Below are 18,802 nucleotides of genomic sequence, written 5' to 3'. Positions count from 1 at the left end.
TCTGTTACCAGTTTATACTCCTTTTCCCTTTTCTCAGACTCCCAAGTTCTGAATTTATATGTATAAAACACTATTTCCATATCCTTAATATTTTAAAATAAGATATTTAAGTGAACTGAACAATATTCTTTCAGAATTCTTTTACTCTTTTTTTTGGTAACTAATACATATAGTTTAAGGAAATGCTACTAAATTAATGTGTGTTACTATCATTCAGATGACTAGATACCTTCTAAAAGTCTGACTTCCCTCCTCAGCTCAAGGTTGGCTAGTTTGAACTTAAAGTTCCTACATCTTACTTTTTATGTCTTTTCCTTCCATTCAGCATAACGTTAATCCTCATCAGTATTGTATGTTTATATGTTTACTTTTACCAACTCTTAGCATTACATTTTATAAAAATAATATAATTGATTACTTTTTTGTCTTGAATATTGAAAAAACATTTTTAAGTTTTTACAGTTTTGTTTGCTATTCACAGTTTTGTCGCCCTTTTCCATGCAAGCATTATGGTAAGCTTTTGGTAGGTTGTGTTTGATATTTATCAAGAATTCAACTGTTGTGTCATACTACTGTGATGTTTGTGAGTACACATGTGTACATGTGTATGTGTGTTTATGCTTTTGTGTGAACATATGTGTGCATATGAATGTGTGGGTGCATGGTGTGGGTGTCTGCATATGTGTATGTGTTCAATAAGTAACACCAAGCTGATTTTCAGAGTGAGTGGACCAATTAATTTTTATATAAGTGTTATATAACATCTATTAATATATACCCATGTTAAAATTCTATATTTAGGTTTTGTTCTGATTATAGAATTACATCATTTCATTAATTTGTATTTTCTTCACAACAAATAATGTTAAGCACATATGCTAGTATCCATCCTTTTGTTTGACTTATTTGTTCATTTTCTGTTTGTCTCTGTTAGATTTTATATATAGAGAGATAAATACTATTAAGGGAAACTTTGGTTGTGCTAATGATTTAGAGTTAATAAATCCAACTCAAGGATGTGTTCAATATCCTTAGCCTTCAGGGAAATACATATTAAAACAATTTTGAGATTGAATCTCACCCCAGTCAGAATGATTATTATTAAGAAATCAAATGATAAAACATGCTAGTAAGGATGTGAGGAAAAGAAGAATCTGTATACACTGTTGGCGAGAGTGTAAACAAGTGCAGCCATTATGTAAATAGGTGTGTAATTTCACAGTAAATTAAATATAGGACCCCTGTATGATCCAGCTGCACCACTCCTGGATAGTTACCAAAGGACTCTATATCCTACTCCAGAGATATGTGTACATCCATGTTGATTTTTGCTCTAATCAAAATAGCTAGGAAAAGGAATTGGACTTTATAGCCACCTACTGATCAGAAAATGTGATACAAATGCACAACAGAGTTCTGTTCAGTTGTGAGATAAAGTGAAATGCGAAGTTTTTAGGAAAATGGGTGGAATAAAACAAATCCTGAACCAGGTGGTAAAGAACCAGAAAGAGAACTGGCCCATGTTCACTCATATGTAAGTATTAGTGCCTATTTTTCTGACTTCTATGTTTAATTTTGAGTATCTACATAACACAAGAATAAAATGTTAGGCTAGGATTATTCCATGACAGACTTCAAATTGGCAGTTAATGGGACTAGGCCTAAGAACTGGGCAAGTCTAAGCAAGCCCAGGCAAGTCAGTTCCTAATAGAAAAAACACCAGACTCCAGCCATCATGCTCTGATAATGGTTCTGGAATGCCCAGAGATAAAGATAAATCTCATCAACCCCAGAATTCCAGTGTGCTTTAAAATGAGCCTGAGAGCTCACTTGGTTGTTTCTCTATCTTGTAGTAGGAGACCTCAGCATGTTGAATTTCCGCAGAAGAAAACATACTTTGTGTTTACATACTATTTGAATCCAGGATATTTTTCTTTGGCAAATCATGGACCATTACAAAAGGAGGCCTTAATGTGGGGGATATTGGATGACACAAATTATGTGAAAGTAGAGAGATTTGTGGAATACTAAAGTTAGAAATGTTAAGGTAGAATGTCCAAGGGAGAATGGTGGAGAGAAGGGGTTGAGGGAGAAGATTAACTTAAACTAAGGAGATAAGAAAATGTCTAAAACTAAGGAGAAAGTGTACTCATGTAAGCTATTTAAAAACATAGCTTTTTTTAAGTGTATGGTTCAGTGGGTAGAGCTAATAGCCTTGCCTGACCATATGAATATGATATTCAGAATCACAGGTTAGAAAAAGAGAACTCCACACATTGGTCAGGACATCCATATGACCATACATATACATATACAAACACACACACACACACACACACACACACACAAACACACACACTAAGTAAATAATAAATAATAAGCAAAAACATTTTAAACAATGTTAGCAGCGGCACCCTGAATGGATGACCAATAGTGCTGCAAAAATCATCCTTTTTCAATGAGAATTCAAGTGCCAGATGTATTACCAGCATTGAGTTATTGGTCAAGTAGGTCTGAGAGAAGCCAAAATAGACAGGTTGTTGCCACTGCTCTTTGTTACCAATTATAAATGTAAAGTAAGCCCCTAATTATGGATATACCACATTGTTTGGTTGCAAGGCATAAATAAATCAGGCAGAAACTGAACTGGACACTTACTCTATGCTGACTAGCATTTGTAGTGCTAGATTGTGGTACACAGTTTGTAAGAAAAAAGACATTGCCAACTCACAAAGCTCTGGGCCATATGCCACTGGTGCCATAGTGGCATTTTTCTTATGGAGGCAACCAACCACATTTGACTTGGATTTGAGGTCTATTCCACAACAAAAAATCCAGGGGTTATGCTGTAAAACTGGCTAAAAGCTCATGGCTTGTTAGAACAGAGGTTCTATGAGGGTATCTACTAATTACTTGTTAATTCTTGTTGAACTGATGTATTGCCGCATTCCTTTCTAAATTAATTTATATTCACAAATGAGTGCTCCACTCAGCCTTGGTCAGAAATGCTCCCTACAGTACTTAATGCAGATTTGTAACAGTAAAAGTTCTGAGAATAAGCAATTGTTAAGCTTTTAGACCTAAATAGAACATCTGTATTCCCATCTTCAAGGGTCAGGAAACATTTCAGGGACAGAAAACATTTAAGTCAGTGCTTTTTAGGGAATGCTTTCATAAATGCTATCTTCTGGATATGACCTGACCATTGTACTCATGAAATCACCTAGGTATAATTAGCTATACAAGACTTACCTAAAAATGAGTTCTTCAATATTCCTTCATAGATTGGTGAGGGGTTTAGTAGTCTCCACTGCCCCCTTGTGAAAGCATTGCCAGTTAATGGCTACCTGGAAAGAAGGAATGGTTTCTTCAGTGGTGAAGCCATTGGTTACTTACTAATTCCTCAACTAATAGTCCCTCATCCATACCCATAGTACAGTTCTAATTAAAAACAGCAAGTCCTAGAAAAAGAGGAATGAAAGTAGGAAGAAGACCAATTAGAAAGTAGACAGAGTGGGCTAATGTAGACTAAACAAGACCTAAGAGGCCTCAACCCTACATAATGAAATAAAGCCAACTAAACTCGTAGTCTTTCCTGGGGCAAAGCACACCAGTTCATTAGTCTGTTGTTGTATACAGCTCAGGATCACCTGTCCATGGATAGCACCACTCTCTGTGTGCTGGGCCCACCCACATTAATCATTGACCAAGAAATGCACTACAGACTTGCCTATGAGTTCTCAATTGAGATCTATTTTCTTAGATAACTCTAAATCCAGCTTCTTTTTGGTGAAGAAAACACATGCACATACATGCACAGGCCAGAACCTAATTCTGTTAGTATGGATAATAAGTTTTGAAAATGAATTTGTTTCAAAAAATAATATATGTTGTTTCATTTTTCTCTTCCTTTTTTGTTGGACTCACAGTTAAATGTGTTGAACAGTTTCAGCAGTTTTTATCCTTTTAAAATTGATCCACCTCACAATTTTAAAATTCTGCTTACATTTGTGTTTGTTGTACATTTGGCTATTAAATGTATCTATTTGAATATTTTTATATCAACAGTTACAGTTTTTAATTTTGTTTTCCATTTTCATCTGTTCCTATTTTAGGTTTTCATGTAGTTCTTAAATATGTCAACAGGTTACTCTATACATTTTGGACTATCTGTCTGCCATCTAGTAGGTAATTTATTTGATGCTCTGGAATATTTGAGGAGTTTGATTTTGTTGAATTGGTGTGGGAGCTACAACGCAGTCAATGATGGCATTTTCCTTCATTAAGATTTAATTGTCTTCATACTGATCATTACATTCAGGTGTCCTCGATCAAAAATATGACAGCTTGAAGGTAGGTTCAGGCTTTGATAAAGATGATTGTTTCTGATTTTAACTGTCCCAGTGTAAAATTTTGGGATTAATTTCTGGATGCTGATTTGAAATGCATAATGATCATTATGAATCTAAGAAGTTGCCAGTGTGTCCACCAGCTGCACCCCTGAGAAATGACAGAGATAAGAGTAAGTTAGATATAATCGTCATCGACCTAGTACTTAGTGCAAGGATCGAACTGCATGCTTCTTTACTCTCTGACTGGAAAAAATAAGGAGAATTTTTATTCCTTTAATAAGAGAATCTAAATCATCAAAATAAATTTCTCATTTTGTTTTGATGTATAAAGAAACAAACTCTTACTTGGGAAAGGAAGCCAGACTCAAAAGTTGCCCTATCTTAGAATCTGTATACTGTAGAAGACTGAGAAGTAACGAGCAGAAGCAGAAGGACTTTAACTGGTATGGGATGAGGGCATATAATACAGAGGAACTGAGCAGAAGTGTTTGGAAAAGTTATAGAAAACATGAGTTGTGCTTAATTAAAAATAAATTGAGAGGGGGCTGGAAAGATTGCTCAGTGGTTAAGGGTACTGACTACTTTTTCAGAGGACCCTGATTCAATTCTCAGCACCCAATGGCCAGCTCACAACTATCTGTAACTTCAAAATCTGACACTCTCATATAGACACACACGTAGGCAAAGCACCAACGCACATAAAGATAAATAAATAAATACATTGTGTGGAAACATCCCATTTAGGACTGAGTATTCCAAGGTCTCTCACCCTCTGCGTAATGTCTGGCTTTGGGTTTTTGTATTTCTTTCTATCTGTTGCAGAAGGAAGCTTTTATTGATGATGACTGAACAAGGCCTTGATCTATGAATATAGAAGAATATCTTTAGGAGCCATTTCATCACTGTCTTTTTTTTTCTTTATTATGCAAATATTATTTGGTTTTCTCCTAAGTCTCTGATCTATCTTGTCCCAGGTTCTTGGTCACCCAAGCCTTTTCTCCAAAAGGGTTTCACTGGGTATATCAACCACTCCAGGATATGCCTCATGGTCAAGAGTAGTTAACCAATACATAATAGACTCCACATTTTTTGTGTGCTTTTATTAGGTTACAGTTGAGGGATTTTGAGGGGGGGGCGGGTAGCATGGTTTTATTTTGTTTTCTTGGTTTTGAGTTGTTGCTTTCTTTTTGAGAAAGAACTTAAAGTTTTATTTGTAGGGAGGCCAAGAGGATCTGGAAGGAGTTGGGTGAGGAAAAGAATGTGATCAAAATAAATTAAATACAATAAAAATCCATTGTGCCTCTTTCGAGTCTTGGCTCCAAGATGACCAAAAAAAGAAGAAACAACGGTCGTGCCAAAAAGGGCCACGGCCATGTGCAGCCAATTCGCTGCACGAACTGCGCCCAGTGCGTGCCCAAGGATAAGGCCATTAAGAAGTTTGTCATCCTGAACATTGTAGAAGCCGCTGCTGTCAGGGACATATCTGAAGCAAGCGTCTTTGACGCTTACGTCCTTCCCAAACTCTATGTCAAGCTGCATTACTGCGGGAACTGTGCCATTCATAGAAAGGTCGTCAGGAATCGATCTTGGGAATCTCGGAAGGACCGAACTCCCCCACCACGATTCATACCTGCTGGCGCTGCACCACGACCCCCAATAAAGCCCAAGTAAAGAGGTGGTTTCTTAAGGGTAAAAGGAAAGATGCTTTGGGAAAAATAAAATGGAAGTTCTACTTTGAAAAAAAACATCCATTGTGTGTGTATGTGTGTGTGTGTGTGTGTGTGTGTGTGTGTGCTCGCGCGTGCACGCATGCACCTGCCACTTGAACCTACAATGCTTCCCCAACAACCATAGACTATCAGAAGGTTCAGTGCCAGGCACGCAAAATATCCCTTCAAGTTTCGTTAGATTACCTCCCAGAACTTGAAGGTAAGATACCACTGACTTTGGATACAGGTCCTGGAAGAGTTGAGCTGGAACTAACATGAAAACCTCCTTCATGAGAACTTGTTCTCACAGTATCTAAAAACATCAAAGAGAAAAGCAGTCAATACTCCTACCCAGCTATAAAACCTACAAACCACTATAATGACCAGAAATGCAAGATATCCCCAAGGTGCAGCACCAGCACTAATATCACAGGAGTAAGTAAGAGCTGTCTAATTGCATTTAACATAAGTTTAATTAGAGATACTTCATGTTTGAACGTGTAAACTTAGCCTATAATTCTTGGCTGGGGTCATTATGGAGAGGAGAATTTACTACTGCCAGTCTCCTAAACCAGTATAATTTCTAACTTTATTTATTTATTTATTTATTTATTTATCTATTTATTTATGATTGTGAGCCTGGATTTTAATGGATGAGCCATCTCTCCAGTCCTAGCTATATCCCCAGTGGTTATACTCATAGATAAGTTTAGGTCTCATTCTTTATCAAAGAAGTTTTATTTGGCAGTAGAGACCATCACAGAAATCCACATTTACTCAAAATGTCCCACAAAGCTCCAGCTGACAATTTTCAATAAAACCAATAAACCTAGACTTAGAGAATATCACAGAGAGAGATGGGAGAAAATTATAAGAGCCACAGAACCAGGATGTCTTCTGGGGAATAGTTGGTTTTGTATATGACAGAGAAAGAACCAGGACATCTTTTGTGGGACAGTGGTTTTTGTATATGCCAGAGAAGATACATTCATGAAATCAGAACAATATGTTATGGTTGTCAAAACAAGAACTACACAGTGATAAACCCAGTAGACATGTCGTAGTGGATGGGAGAAATCTCACAAGGCCCTCAGTTTTAGATAAAGAGCAATACACAATTATTGGCCACTAAGTGTAAGAGAAGCTTGCATTGAAGGGAATGAGAGTCTTGGTAAGTTATTCAATCTCAAGTCATAATTCCTAAGCACATGTACATAGGATCAAGTGAATTCAGCATGTTGTAGTTTATGTTTACACACATATGGGTGTGTATATATGTATGATCTATGTAATGGTAATAGTTAAAGAGGAAGAGGTCATGAATTTAATAGTGTGTAGGGGGGCAGAAGAGGAGAAGGGGAAAGGGAGGAGTGGAATTGATATATTGTTACTCATACATAGTATTCATGTATGAAATTTTCTAAAATAAAATAGAAACCATATTGAGAACAAAATTTCCTACAATATTTCAGACCTAGTCGGAGAAATATCTCCATCATACTATAACTAAATACCCAAGTGAGTCTTGCATAAGGAAGAACTTTGAACCAGAACTGGAGTAAGTCTTACTACTGTTACAGTCAAGCCTGACCCTAGCTTGCTCTGATTTTTTTTTTTCTTTGAGTTGATCAGCTTCCCATGTGTTTAGCAGAACTAGCTGTTATTTGTTCAAGTGCTGCTAAAAATTCAAATAATGTAACTGAACAATGTGAAAATGTACCCAATATTATTAAGTCTGAAAACCATATTATTAAGAACTTAATATAAATATATAGAAGATTGCATGTTGTGTTTTTAGCCAAATAAGCTATATAATCTGACAAAAACTAGAAGTAAATTACTATTAGTGATGATGAAGGCTAAGATGGTTTCAGAGAAATGTGAAATGTTCTTGTTTGTGGTGCTATTTGCATGGTTCTACTAAGGAGATGGATGTTCATTCAGCTGTCCACTTACATTGTGCTCTTTCGGGATACGTATTGTATTTTGGCAGAATGACTTTACATTTATTGACGAAATATGAGAATATATTCTTGATTCTTTGTTTCTGTTAAAAGAGTTTTATCCCAGCCAGGGTGTCCAATTTCATGGCACAGGTGGCAGAAGCCAGCCAGGCAACCCAGCCTCTCAGTGCAGGTCACAGGCACCACTAAGACAAACAAATATGTGAGGGAGATAGGAAAGATGGAGAACTGGAGAGATCCATAGAGAGGTGGAACTGGAGATGCGACTTCACTGAGGGCCAAGCTGATGTGAGTGGCCTGAGCCATTATGATATTCAGGCCTATGATGTTACCCAGAGCCATGGCTGGGTTCGTGACACTACCACAGCCAGAGTCTGTATTGATGTCTGTGTCTTATGTTACCACTGAAGGCCATGCAGATGTCTGTGGCTTGCACTGCCTTCTTAAGACATGTTGAAGTCTATGGGACATGGCTACCATAAGGGACATGTGTAGCTTATGCTGGCTCTTTGGACCAAAGTGATGTCTCTGGTCCAGACTGCCTAAGAGAGTCTTGTCTGGTTCTGTGGTCCTACTGCAACTGAGGACCATGCTTATGGCCTGTGATGTCACGAGAAACCATGTGGAAGCCTATGACCCCTGCTATCTCTAATTGTAAAGAGCAAGGAAGCTACTTCTGCAATGATATAAATGATTGCAGGCACATATTTAAGAAAGATAGACATGAAAGTCTTCTGTTACAACTCCTACCAAACTCTCATCCCACAAAAATGTAGCATCCTAAACAATAGGAAGCCATTGAAAAGAACTTTAAAAAAAGGAATTTTGTCTTAAATACATAAAAGTTCTTCCATGAGAAAAACTACATTCATTAGGGGAATAATGGACAAAATGCTTGAATAATTCTCCATACACACACACACACACACACACACACGCACACACACACACACTGAATATATGATTTCACATTGAAAATAGATTTTTTTGTTATGTGAAAACTATAGAATGATACCAGTATGCACACATTAGGAAAATATAATGGAAAAGAAATGGAAAACTGTTGTTGGTCAGTATGTTGAGCAGCTGGAGCTCTCATGCACAGTTGGTGACAGTGAAAACCAGCACAGCTAGTTCGAGAAAAGAAATCTAGTTACTCCAAGTAAATGCTCTCAGAGCAGCTCTGAGAGCCCATGATTCTGATGCAGGAATATAATCCACAGATTATATAATATCTCCAAAAAAATACTTTAAATTTTTCGTAGCAGCAACATAAATGGGGCAAAAATGCAAATAACTCAAACACCTGTTCCAAAAGAAAGGCTGAATAAGATTTATTATACTGTCATAATAAACTACTACCCAGCAATAGCAATCAAAGTTGCCTAGCTCCTTACAATAATATGAGTGAATCTCATGATACATTATGTTTATATACCATATACTATGATATTGGAAGAAGAAAATACAACGCAAAAGGTAAATAATTTATTATTACTCCCTGCACATCAATTATATAAAAATGGAGGAAAGCTGCACTATTTTATTAGTGCTGAGATGATGTTTGTCTTTGGAATGGGTGGTGGTTAAGATACTCCGGTGGGTTATGGGGAATTGCTACTGCTCTGTTTATCAGGCATCTAGTTGCAGTGTTTGCTCTCAAAAGTCTGTCAAGCTGTACATTTATGAGGGTTCGAGCTACATACGTTATAGTTAATGAAAACAGTAGCAGATATCTAGAGACCCAGAAGCATTAGAGTCATTTTCAAAAGGTTTTCTGATTACAGAGTACAACTGAGCCTTGAAGAGCATGGTTATGTCATCACAGAGCTCATGTCGTCTTCATGTCATCGGTTACAGATGCTAATTCATTTGTTGGGATAAATTAACTAACCCTGTCTTTGATTTCCAGTACAAAACAATTGATGTAGCTAAAGGTATTCTCCCTATATTGATTAGCAAAACTCATCTGAAGAAATTTACATTCATATAGCAGCTAAGATTCACTCTATGGTCTTACTTTTGGTTCTTTGTCTCATTATCCTATACAGCTACCTTGATCAGTGTGTCAGACTAGCCATATTGCCATTTTGTGTGTAAAATTTGATTGATTAAAACAGAAATAAATAAATGATAATGAGAGATTTAAAAGATAACATGAGACAGGGTCTCAATTCCGAAGGAAGACGATGTCTAAGATATTGTAACTGGATAGATAAGGGTCAGAGTATGGGTTTGGAACATGATATTTTAAGACAACAGCAAGATGTTACAATTTGTTACAAATAAAGCAGACAATTAAGGAAAGTAAATTAAGTGAAGAGGTTCAATCATTTTAGAATTAGAGAGAGTACTAGTGTAGCTAGAGGGAGGTTTTGGAGAGGAGAGTAAGACACAATGAAGCAGAGGCAACAGTTAGCTAGGTCGCAATGTGATGTAAATTTCCTGGGAAAGACTTTTGTTTAAAATTGAATGGGATATAAAATTTCTAAAGACTTCTGAACTTAGAGATGGTATAGCTTATATTTTAATGCCGACTTGGCCTTATTATTCTGTCAAAGAGACAGGTGGTACGGAGTTGACTGTCATAATCCTGGTGACAGATCATAATGTAGGAGACCAGGGAGTTTTTCTACAAATTCTTTGAATATGTAGTCAATATAATTTGCTAATGTACTACTTACAGTACATAAGTGAAAACCATAAGAATCAGTTCACATTTAGGGCCCAAACCATCAAAGTTGCTATTAGCTCAGACAGTACAATGTGCATAGATGGTACACTGGGATAGATATTAAGTGCTTCATTTCAGTGAGTGATTCTTTTTGGAAAGGGTTCCCAGCTAGGAAGATAAATATGTAAGTTTGAAGTTCAGAACTAAGATTGCATTGAAAAACATACATTTTGTATCAAGAAATTTAAAAGTAGAAAGTAAAGGCATGAATCCAGATCAGATCACTTAGTGAGTGGCCATGAGTTTAAGGCAAAGGCTTAATCCCTAAACTCCTCAATATCACAAGTTGGAAAGATCATGAAAGGGCAGCAAGATAAGATGACAGACAGTAAGGCACATGGGCTTCCTGAAGTCAAGTGAAATGAGATTTCAAGGGGGTGGGGCAAGTAACTACCAGATGAATAGAGGGAAGCAGATAGACAGGTAATGTAAAGTATGGAGTGAGCTTTTAGCTTCTCCAGTGTGACAAGTTTGATAATAGCAATTTCCATGACATGATATGAAGGAAAGTGTGATAGGCACATGTTCTTTATTCTCACTGATGCTTTCTCTCAGTGCCCGTTGTCCTTGTCCCTTCTCGCCTTGTCACTAGAAACAAAATTGAAATCCTTTCAAGCAGCTGCCTGTATTATTTCCTGAATCTGATTGTTTTTAAGGTTAAATGTTTCATGCTTGCTTTAACCTTTCACGACTGTTTCATATGCTCCAAGCTTGTTTCCTATCCTGCAAGACATAGACTATTTATATACATTTTCATTGTCTTCTTAGGGTATATTTCGCTAGATTGTCATTGTCCCCACCTCTTTCTTTCCTTAATTGTTATTCTACATGTCTTTTTCTTAGCACTTTTCAGAGTTGCTCTTCATTCATTTAGTTTATTCAAGACATCCTTACGTATAACTTTTGTCTACCTAGCTGTAGCTTGGTAAGATGGTGCTTCAAATCATCTCATCTTTCCATCTTGACTGGCCTTTATGTTTATCCTTCTCAATCTCAGTTCAAAATAGGACTCAAGGGCCTGTGTGACGATGGCTCAGCAGTTACTGGTGCTGATAACCTGAATTTGACCCTTGGGTCTCACGTGGTAGAAGGCGAAAACTGACTCTCTAGAATTCTTCTGTGACCTACACATGTGTGTGATGGCATATGAATGTTCACAAATAAAATGAATATAAATATAATAGACTCCAGTTAATCTTCTATGTCCTTCTTTCCTACAGTGATTGATTTGGTTTGAAAATTATGAGAAAAAATTTCATAGACCCCAGCAAATGCTCTGCTTAGAGATTCCACCAGATATGAAATAGATTCTTACTACTAAAGTCAGGAAATCACCTTGATAGCTTATTCAGAGTAAATATAGAGATATAGTTTGATTATTTCTAAAGATCTCTTTGCTGGAAATGCCCAATTTTCTGTTTGCTTAGTATGTCTTTACTTCATCAGAATATTATATTTTTGAATTACATAAATGCCTTATTATATATTCAATATACTATATATTTAAAATATCATGGTATTTCATCTTGATTAAAAATCTCTCACAGTAATGGTAATATACTAAAAATCAGAAGAAATGACTGACCTTTATCAGTATAGCACTCCATTATTTAAAAAATTATCTTATCCCTGAAACATTAAAAAGAAATATTTAATATGTTGACTTAATAGGATAATATTGTTAGTTCAATTACTATATTTGTGATTTAGGATGAATATGCTTTTCTCGTTGGAAACACGAAGCACTCTCCTCTGATTGTACAAATGCAACTTGGTGTTCAATGCAGAAACGGAACTCTCTGCTGGAAGCTTTGGAGCTTGTTGGAATTGTGATGGAATAAGCAAAGTGGCTATTGTCTGAGTGCACATGTAAGTTGGGAGAACTGTCTGGGGAAGAAGGCTATTTTTGTCTCTGCTTCTCTGCAGCAGCAGCCTCCTTTCTGGAATGTAAGTGGCATCTGAACCACTGACTTATTTCCAATCAGATAGCAAGTGTAGGCTGAAGCCTGCAGTTAGGTTAATAGAAATTCAAATATTTTCACACATACTAACAACACAGGAATTTATTGCAGCAGAGACTAAGCGTTATATTTCCAATATATTTTTATAAGATAATAAAAAAATTCCCAGAGGACTGAGCCCAAATAAGTTCCTGTATGCACACACAAGTTATTTGATAAACACTAACATTAAAGCTTGAATTGCAGAAAAATTCAATAACCTCATTTATACTGATCCAGTTAATTTTGGAATGGCCATGTCAACCATTGAACATTGCCTACCTCAGCGTTCTTCAGAGCAGCCAACTATATTCGACTGCACTAAATATTTTGCTGCATGTGTAGATTTATCAGCAGTGGTGGATTGGCTGCAACAACTTGCTCTTATACCATAATGTCACACAAATATTGATAACTAGCAGGATTTGGAAGTCAGAGCATCAAGTTAAGTGTCAAAGTTGACTTTTGAATTACATCGTGATTGATTAGTCTTGGGTAAGTCACTTGACTTTTCTGTCTTCTCTATCACCCAAATATCAGTTATTAGGATTTCTGAGAGCTATGGGCAGCACATACAAAATACTTCATAAAAAGTTGCATTCATATTACTGCTTAATAAGATAGTATAATAATTGTCATTGATTAAAAAATCCAAACAACAACAAATTACAGTGACTTACAAAGATCTGCTTTTATTTTACCTTGTTGCATTTACTTTGTTTCTCACATCTCTGCATGTAGTTGGAGTGCAGCTGACAAAGGCAGTTAGATTGGCTTCCATCCATACAGGTTAGATTACGATCTGTCCTACCTGTCTTTCATCTTCCATGAAAAAAAAAAAAACCCCAGCTATCCAAAGCCATATTCTTCTCAAAGAAACAGTCAGGCACATAAAAACTAAGCCTGATTATATTAATGCAACTCAAGCCTTTGATCCCAGCACTCTGTTTATTGCCAAAGCAAGTCACATGACTCAGGCAAGCAACAATGGAATAAGAAAAACTTGTTTTTCTACTTCTTATGGAGAGGAAGTGCACAGCAATGTGACAAAGGGCATGGGTACAGAGGGGAGGAAAGCAGCATGTAGTGTCTAACAGCAAAATTTCTCTTAGCATCAGTTTTCTTTAATATTTTACCTATATTGTACAGACTTTAAAGGGCTACTGTAGTCATCATGACTATAAAACCATTATTAATAATAATCTTTTAATAATGACCAAGAACTATAAAAAGAAATTAAAACTAAACAAAATATAACTGGATATACATGGTTCTCTTTCTTTGTCTTTTTGTTTTTTCCTTCCTTTTTTCCTTTCTTCCTTACTCCCTCCTCCCTTCCTCCTTCCCTTCATTTCTTCCTTTATTGTCTTATTCATTATCTAAGGGTGTGTGTGGCTTGGAACTTCTAACATAGACTGACCTTGAGTTCATTGCCATTCTCCTATTCTTGTCTCCCAAGAGCTAGATTAGATGTGAGTCCTCACATACAACATTTATTTTCATTGTCATCAAATAGCTTCATTTTAGCATCTGATTGTTCACTCAGACACAGCAAGACTCCTATTAGCTTCTTATGTGTGCATGCACATAACTTTTTTGTGGGAAAAGATTGATTACTCCATGAAATAGTTGTACACATTCTGGGCATACACTTGATGTCTAAGTCAATGTCATCTTTTACTCTTCTTCATCTTTCCTGGAATGGATTTTAATGGCTTCATGTCAGACCTTCTCTAACAGTATTATGAGAATCCCCTTATGGTATATCCTAATAGAAAAGACAAGGATTGTTGTACTAAGCCCTCTGGTACTTAATGTTTATTCAATATTGAATAAATTTCCTTGACTTTCTTAATTGCCTTCCTGTGTTTAAAGAAAAAATGAAGAAAATAAGACCGAGAATTTAAGTTTTATAATAAATGTATTGATTTCTTGAATATTTGTATTGATCAAAGTCTATGTGGTTTATCTTTACCATATTATATATCACCATACTTCTTATGGCTTTGGTTGTGACCCTAGCATTTAATGGCTGAGTCATCTTTCCAGCCCCATCGTCATAATTCTTACAGTGTACAACCCACATGTAGAGTACCTTCATCATCATTATGATTTACTTCTGCTGATGGGACCCAAGTTGTTCCTGAATCCTGTATGTGGATAAAGGCATGTGAGGTACATATTACACATCAAGTATATACACTGTGCTGGTGCACTGACACTCTTTTGCTGTGGTTCTGCCTGACTTAAGTGTAAGCTCACTCTGAAGGTTACTCCTGGAGAGGAACGAGGCTCCTTCATGGTCCCTTTTGTCACCTCTGATTCTCAGCACTGCCAGATTCTTATCCTGCTGTGTTCTGAGAGACCAATTCCAAATTCAAGCATGAGAGGGGAAGATCTATATGACTATAAACCTCCATTATATGTATGAGTCAGTAGGATGTTATATACTCAAGAGAAATAATATGTCTCTTGAAATATAACAGATCAGTCCAAAGCTGTTGATATTAGTATACTAATGGAAGAAGTCTTGACTGAATAGTAGAACTAATGGGTTTGTGATAAATGTATTGCTTTGATGATCCTAAGAGTTTTGTTTCTAACATTCATTAAATGGTACTTAAATGTCAGAAAAATCCTTGCAATCATGAGAAGGAAGAAGCCCACAAACAGAACATAGCAACACTAGATTGGGTATTGAAACACTTCCTTCCCTTCATCTCTCTGTGATTCCACACCAGAGGCATGTTTGTTCACTTTAGGCCCACACGAAGCCCTTATCATCATCTTAAAAATTTATAAGGGTAAATTCCCAACGGGTGCTATGTGCATCAATTGGCATTTATTTGTTCTCTGTAAAGAAAAAGTCTAATTTTGAGTATATAACCTCAGTCTTTACAAGGACCCCAAGTTGCTTGTTTTTTCGTGACAATATAACTCTTAGGGTATGTGTACTAGACAAAAAAAAATTATTTTCTGTTTCTACTATATAAAATGTATGCATTTGATTGGCTATACTACAAAATAACATTTTTTAAAAAATGCATGTATATCTCAGAACCAACTACATCATTCAGACTTAAAAACTTATCAAGTAAATATAATTATTTATTATTAAATTTTGAAATTAACATTCTTGGGGGTCCTATATGCTCTTAAAATTTTGTAGGACCAGATGCACTTGTATATATTGGCTAACCTATTTGTAGATATTATGAAGGGCAGTGTCTCATAGTGATGTCAGAAGCTACACCCAAGAAGCTTCACCAACATGACTCTCCAAATGTGAGCTGAATGACAATAAGCATGTTGAAGTGGAAGGTCAGGGCTCACAAGGCCATAACCATACACAAAGTATTACAGGCAACCAAGGACTGATGAGGGTGCGAGAAATAGTCTTCTTTTAGGAGAAACACAGGAATTTTTTTATCCAATAACAAATATTCCTGAAAATATATATAAGACTGAGAAGTTATATATAGGATGTATATGGATATAAATATATGCACACAAATACAATTTTTAAAAAGGAGGCCAGAAATTGAAAGAGAGCAAGGAAGGGTTTGGGGGGATTTAGAAACTGAAAGGAAAAGGGAATAAGGTTGTTATAATAGTCTCAAAAGTCAAAGAGGGGTTTGAAAATCGCAAATTTGATGACATGAAAACATAAAACGGCACATTCTATTAACTATAATAGAGAAAATTTGGCATGAAATCATAAAAGAATGCAAGCTAGAAAGTGGAATAGCACTTTGGTGCTGTGAAGATATGTTGACCTTGCAGCTCCCTTCAAAGTTACAATGAAGGAAGATTGTGAACTATGACGTGATAAATACAACCAGTCTGAATTACTTGCTTTGTGAGACTAAACTTTTTTAAACTCTCAGATAATTATCATCTGAACCTCGTGCATAGCCTTCCAAGGAGAAGAAATATATATTCTGATTTTCCAGATAGACTATAGCTCCTGGGGGCCTCGCCTATGGCTGTGCTTTTGTTTAACTAAGAGGTTTTGAAGTCCATCCATCCCAACCATGCCTATTTGTTTATTCCTTATATATTTCTTTAATTTCATTTTCTCCTCATCATGGTAGTAGCTACCAGAAATTGGGAATCGATTAAAATAAGTGACTTACAGTAAGAGTAACTACCCATACTTAAAAACTACATAAAATATATTTGATTGAGAGCTGAAAAAATAATAGCCCAGTGGTTAAGAGCACTTGCTAATTTTTGAGGACATGGATTCAGTTACTATCACCTACAAAGTGGATCACAGATCTCTGTATTTCCAATTATTGGAGATTCAACAGTGCTCCCCCTATCCCGACACCATCCTCTACACCTCCACATATACTAGGTACACATGTGGTAAACTTGCATACATATAAACAAAATGCATATAAAATAAATATATCTAAAAACAAAACCAATATATTTTGATCTTTAGTATTCTGTCCCACAACCTATCTACCTTCCTACCCATCTAATTTCATGTTCTTTTTCTATCTTTCAAAAAAAATCATCAAAGAAACAAATGGGAAAAAAACAGACAAATAAGAGACCAATAAGGAAAAATTACCAAAACAAGAGTGCTTTGTATTAGGCAACTACTTCTGGGCTTGAAGACTTGTCTTGGAATGTGGATGATATACCTGGTAACACTACATTGATCAAAACTGATTTTTTCTTTCCTATCAAGGATCCATGGCAAATACCTTCTTTGGTTAGGCAGAGGTGGCACTTTGTGTATATTTCCCTTTTTAGTGCAGAGATTTCTATCAGGTTAACTTCTGTTGGTCTTTTGAATGTTGTCAAAGTCACTGTGAGTTCATACATGTAAAAGCCCTGTTGTATCTGGATGATGTGTTTTTTGATAACTATTAACTACCAAGTGGTCTTGAACTCAAATTTCTAAAAAGCAATGGCATCCTGTATTGTGAAAGTTAGTTCCTTTAAAGTAAATTTCTTGTTTTCAGTTAGTTTCATTTAAGAATAAATCTCTTGCAAGTTAGTTTTGATGTTGTTCAAAAAATATTCAAGAACCATTTGTACTCTAAGTAAAAGGAAATATCTGTAAAACATGTTTTAGTCCATTATTATTTCAAGCTTTAACACAAGGATTTTTTTTGTACAGTTGCTCATCTGTAACTTAGTTCTGCAAACCATTTTCAACCACTACTAAAGCCAAGTTTTTGAAGGAGTCATTTATCAAAATTACTAAGCTCAGAGTGCTAAAATGAATTCATAAAAAAATGTTGTTGTGATTTGGCTTAAATATGGAGTTCGATAACATTCATAAGATGCATGGGACTATATAGTGGAAACATTAAACAGAAGTCTAGTCTTAAGTTAGAGTGTGATATTATCATAAGAAATTTGATGTTGTTTCTTCTGGTTAAGGTTAGCTTAGTGTGAGGAGATGGGAGCTGTCCAGCCCTTTTCATCTCTCCACTGTAGTCCATGTGGTAAGGTTAGGCATTAGCTATAAAATTCCCTTTCCAGAGAATAAAATATGAAAGGTCAGACAAACTAGGGATCTTACCAGTATAATAGTCTAGAGAGTGATAGAGCCAGGATTTGAATATTTTAAGCATCTTTTAAATGAGTGGTGAAATTCAACAGAAGATATTGATACTTTGGGAACATGTTATATAACTGTATCCACTACCAGTGTCCAGAATTTAGATGCATCATAACAGCTGTTGTTAATGGTTTGAACCTAGTTAATACAAATGTAGAATTTAATTTACATATGTATTTGTGTGGTGGTGGGGTTTCATCAGGTATGAGACAATTATTTCTGAAACTGGTATTGGTGTAACCATTAAACACTTTTGTCTTAGAGGTAAAAGACACAATGCACTTTGATGAGGAACATTCTGCCCAGATTTATTTCTCCTTTACAAACTAGTTTAGAGCTAATACAGCTTGAGTGGACATCTCAGTGCTATTGGTTTCAGTGACACTGTCAGTTGAGCTCCAAGCATCTTGTTTCTGGAATCTTTTCTTCCTTGTTAATATGTCAATGCCTCAAACACTG

At 36.0% G+C, this 18,802-nt stretch overlaps 1 protein-coding gene across 1 annotated transcript; it reads left to right on the top strand.

The window, feature by feature from the left end:
- Positions 1 to 5,669: 5,669 nt before the first annotated feature.
- On the top strand, positions 5,670 to 6,023 carry LOC114622708 (40S ribosomal protein S26-like). Its single transcript, XM_028769147.1, has one exon. The coding sequence runs from the start codon at positions 5,676 to 5,678 to the stop codon at positions 6,021 to 6,023; it is 348 nt and encodes a 115-aa protein (XP_028624980.1). The 5' UTR covers positions 5,670 to 5,675.
- Positions 6,024 to 18,802: the final 12,779 nt, after the last annotated feature.

This window comes from Grammomys surdaster, unplaced genomic scaffold (genome assembly GCF_004785775.1).
Source record: "Grammomys surdaster isolate TR1022 unplaced genomic scaffold, NIH_TR_1.0 191, whole genome shotgun sequence".
Lineage (NCBI taxonomy): Eukaryota > Metazoa > Chordata > Mammalia > Rodentia > Muridae > Grammomys > Grammomys surdaster.
The sequence above is the reverse complement of the archived record's forward strand: the minus strand, read 5'-3'. Positions and strand labels throughout refer to the sequence as shown.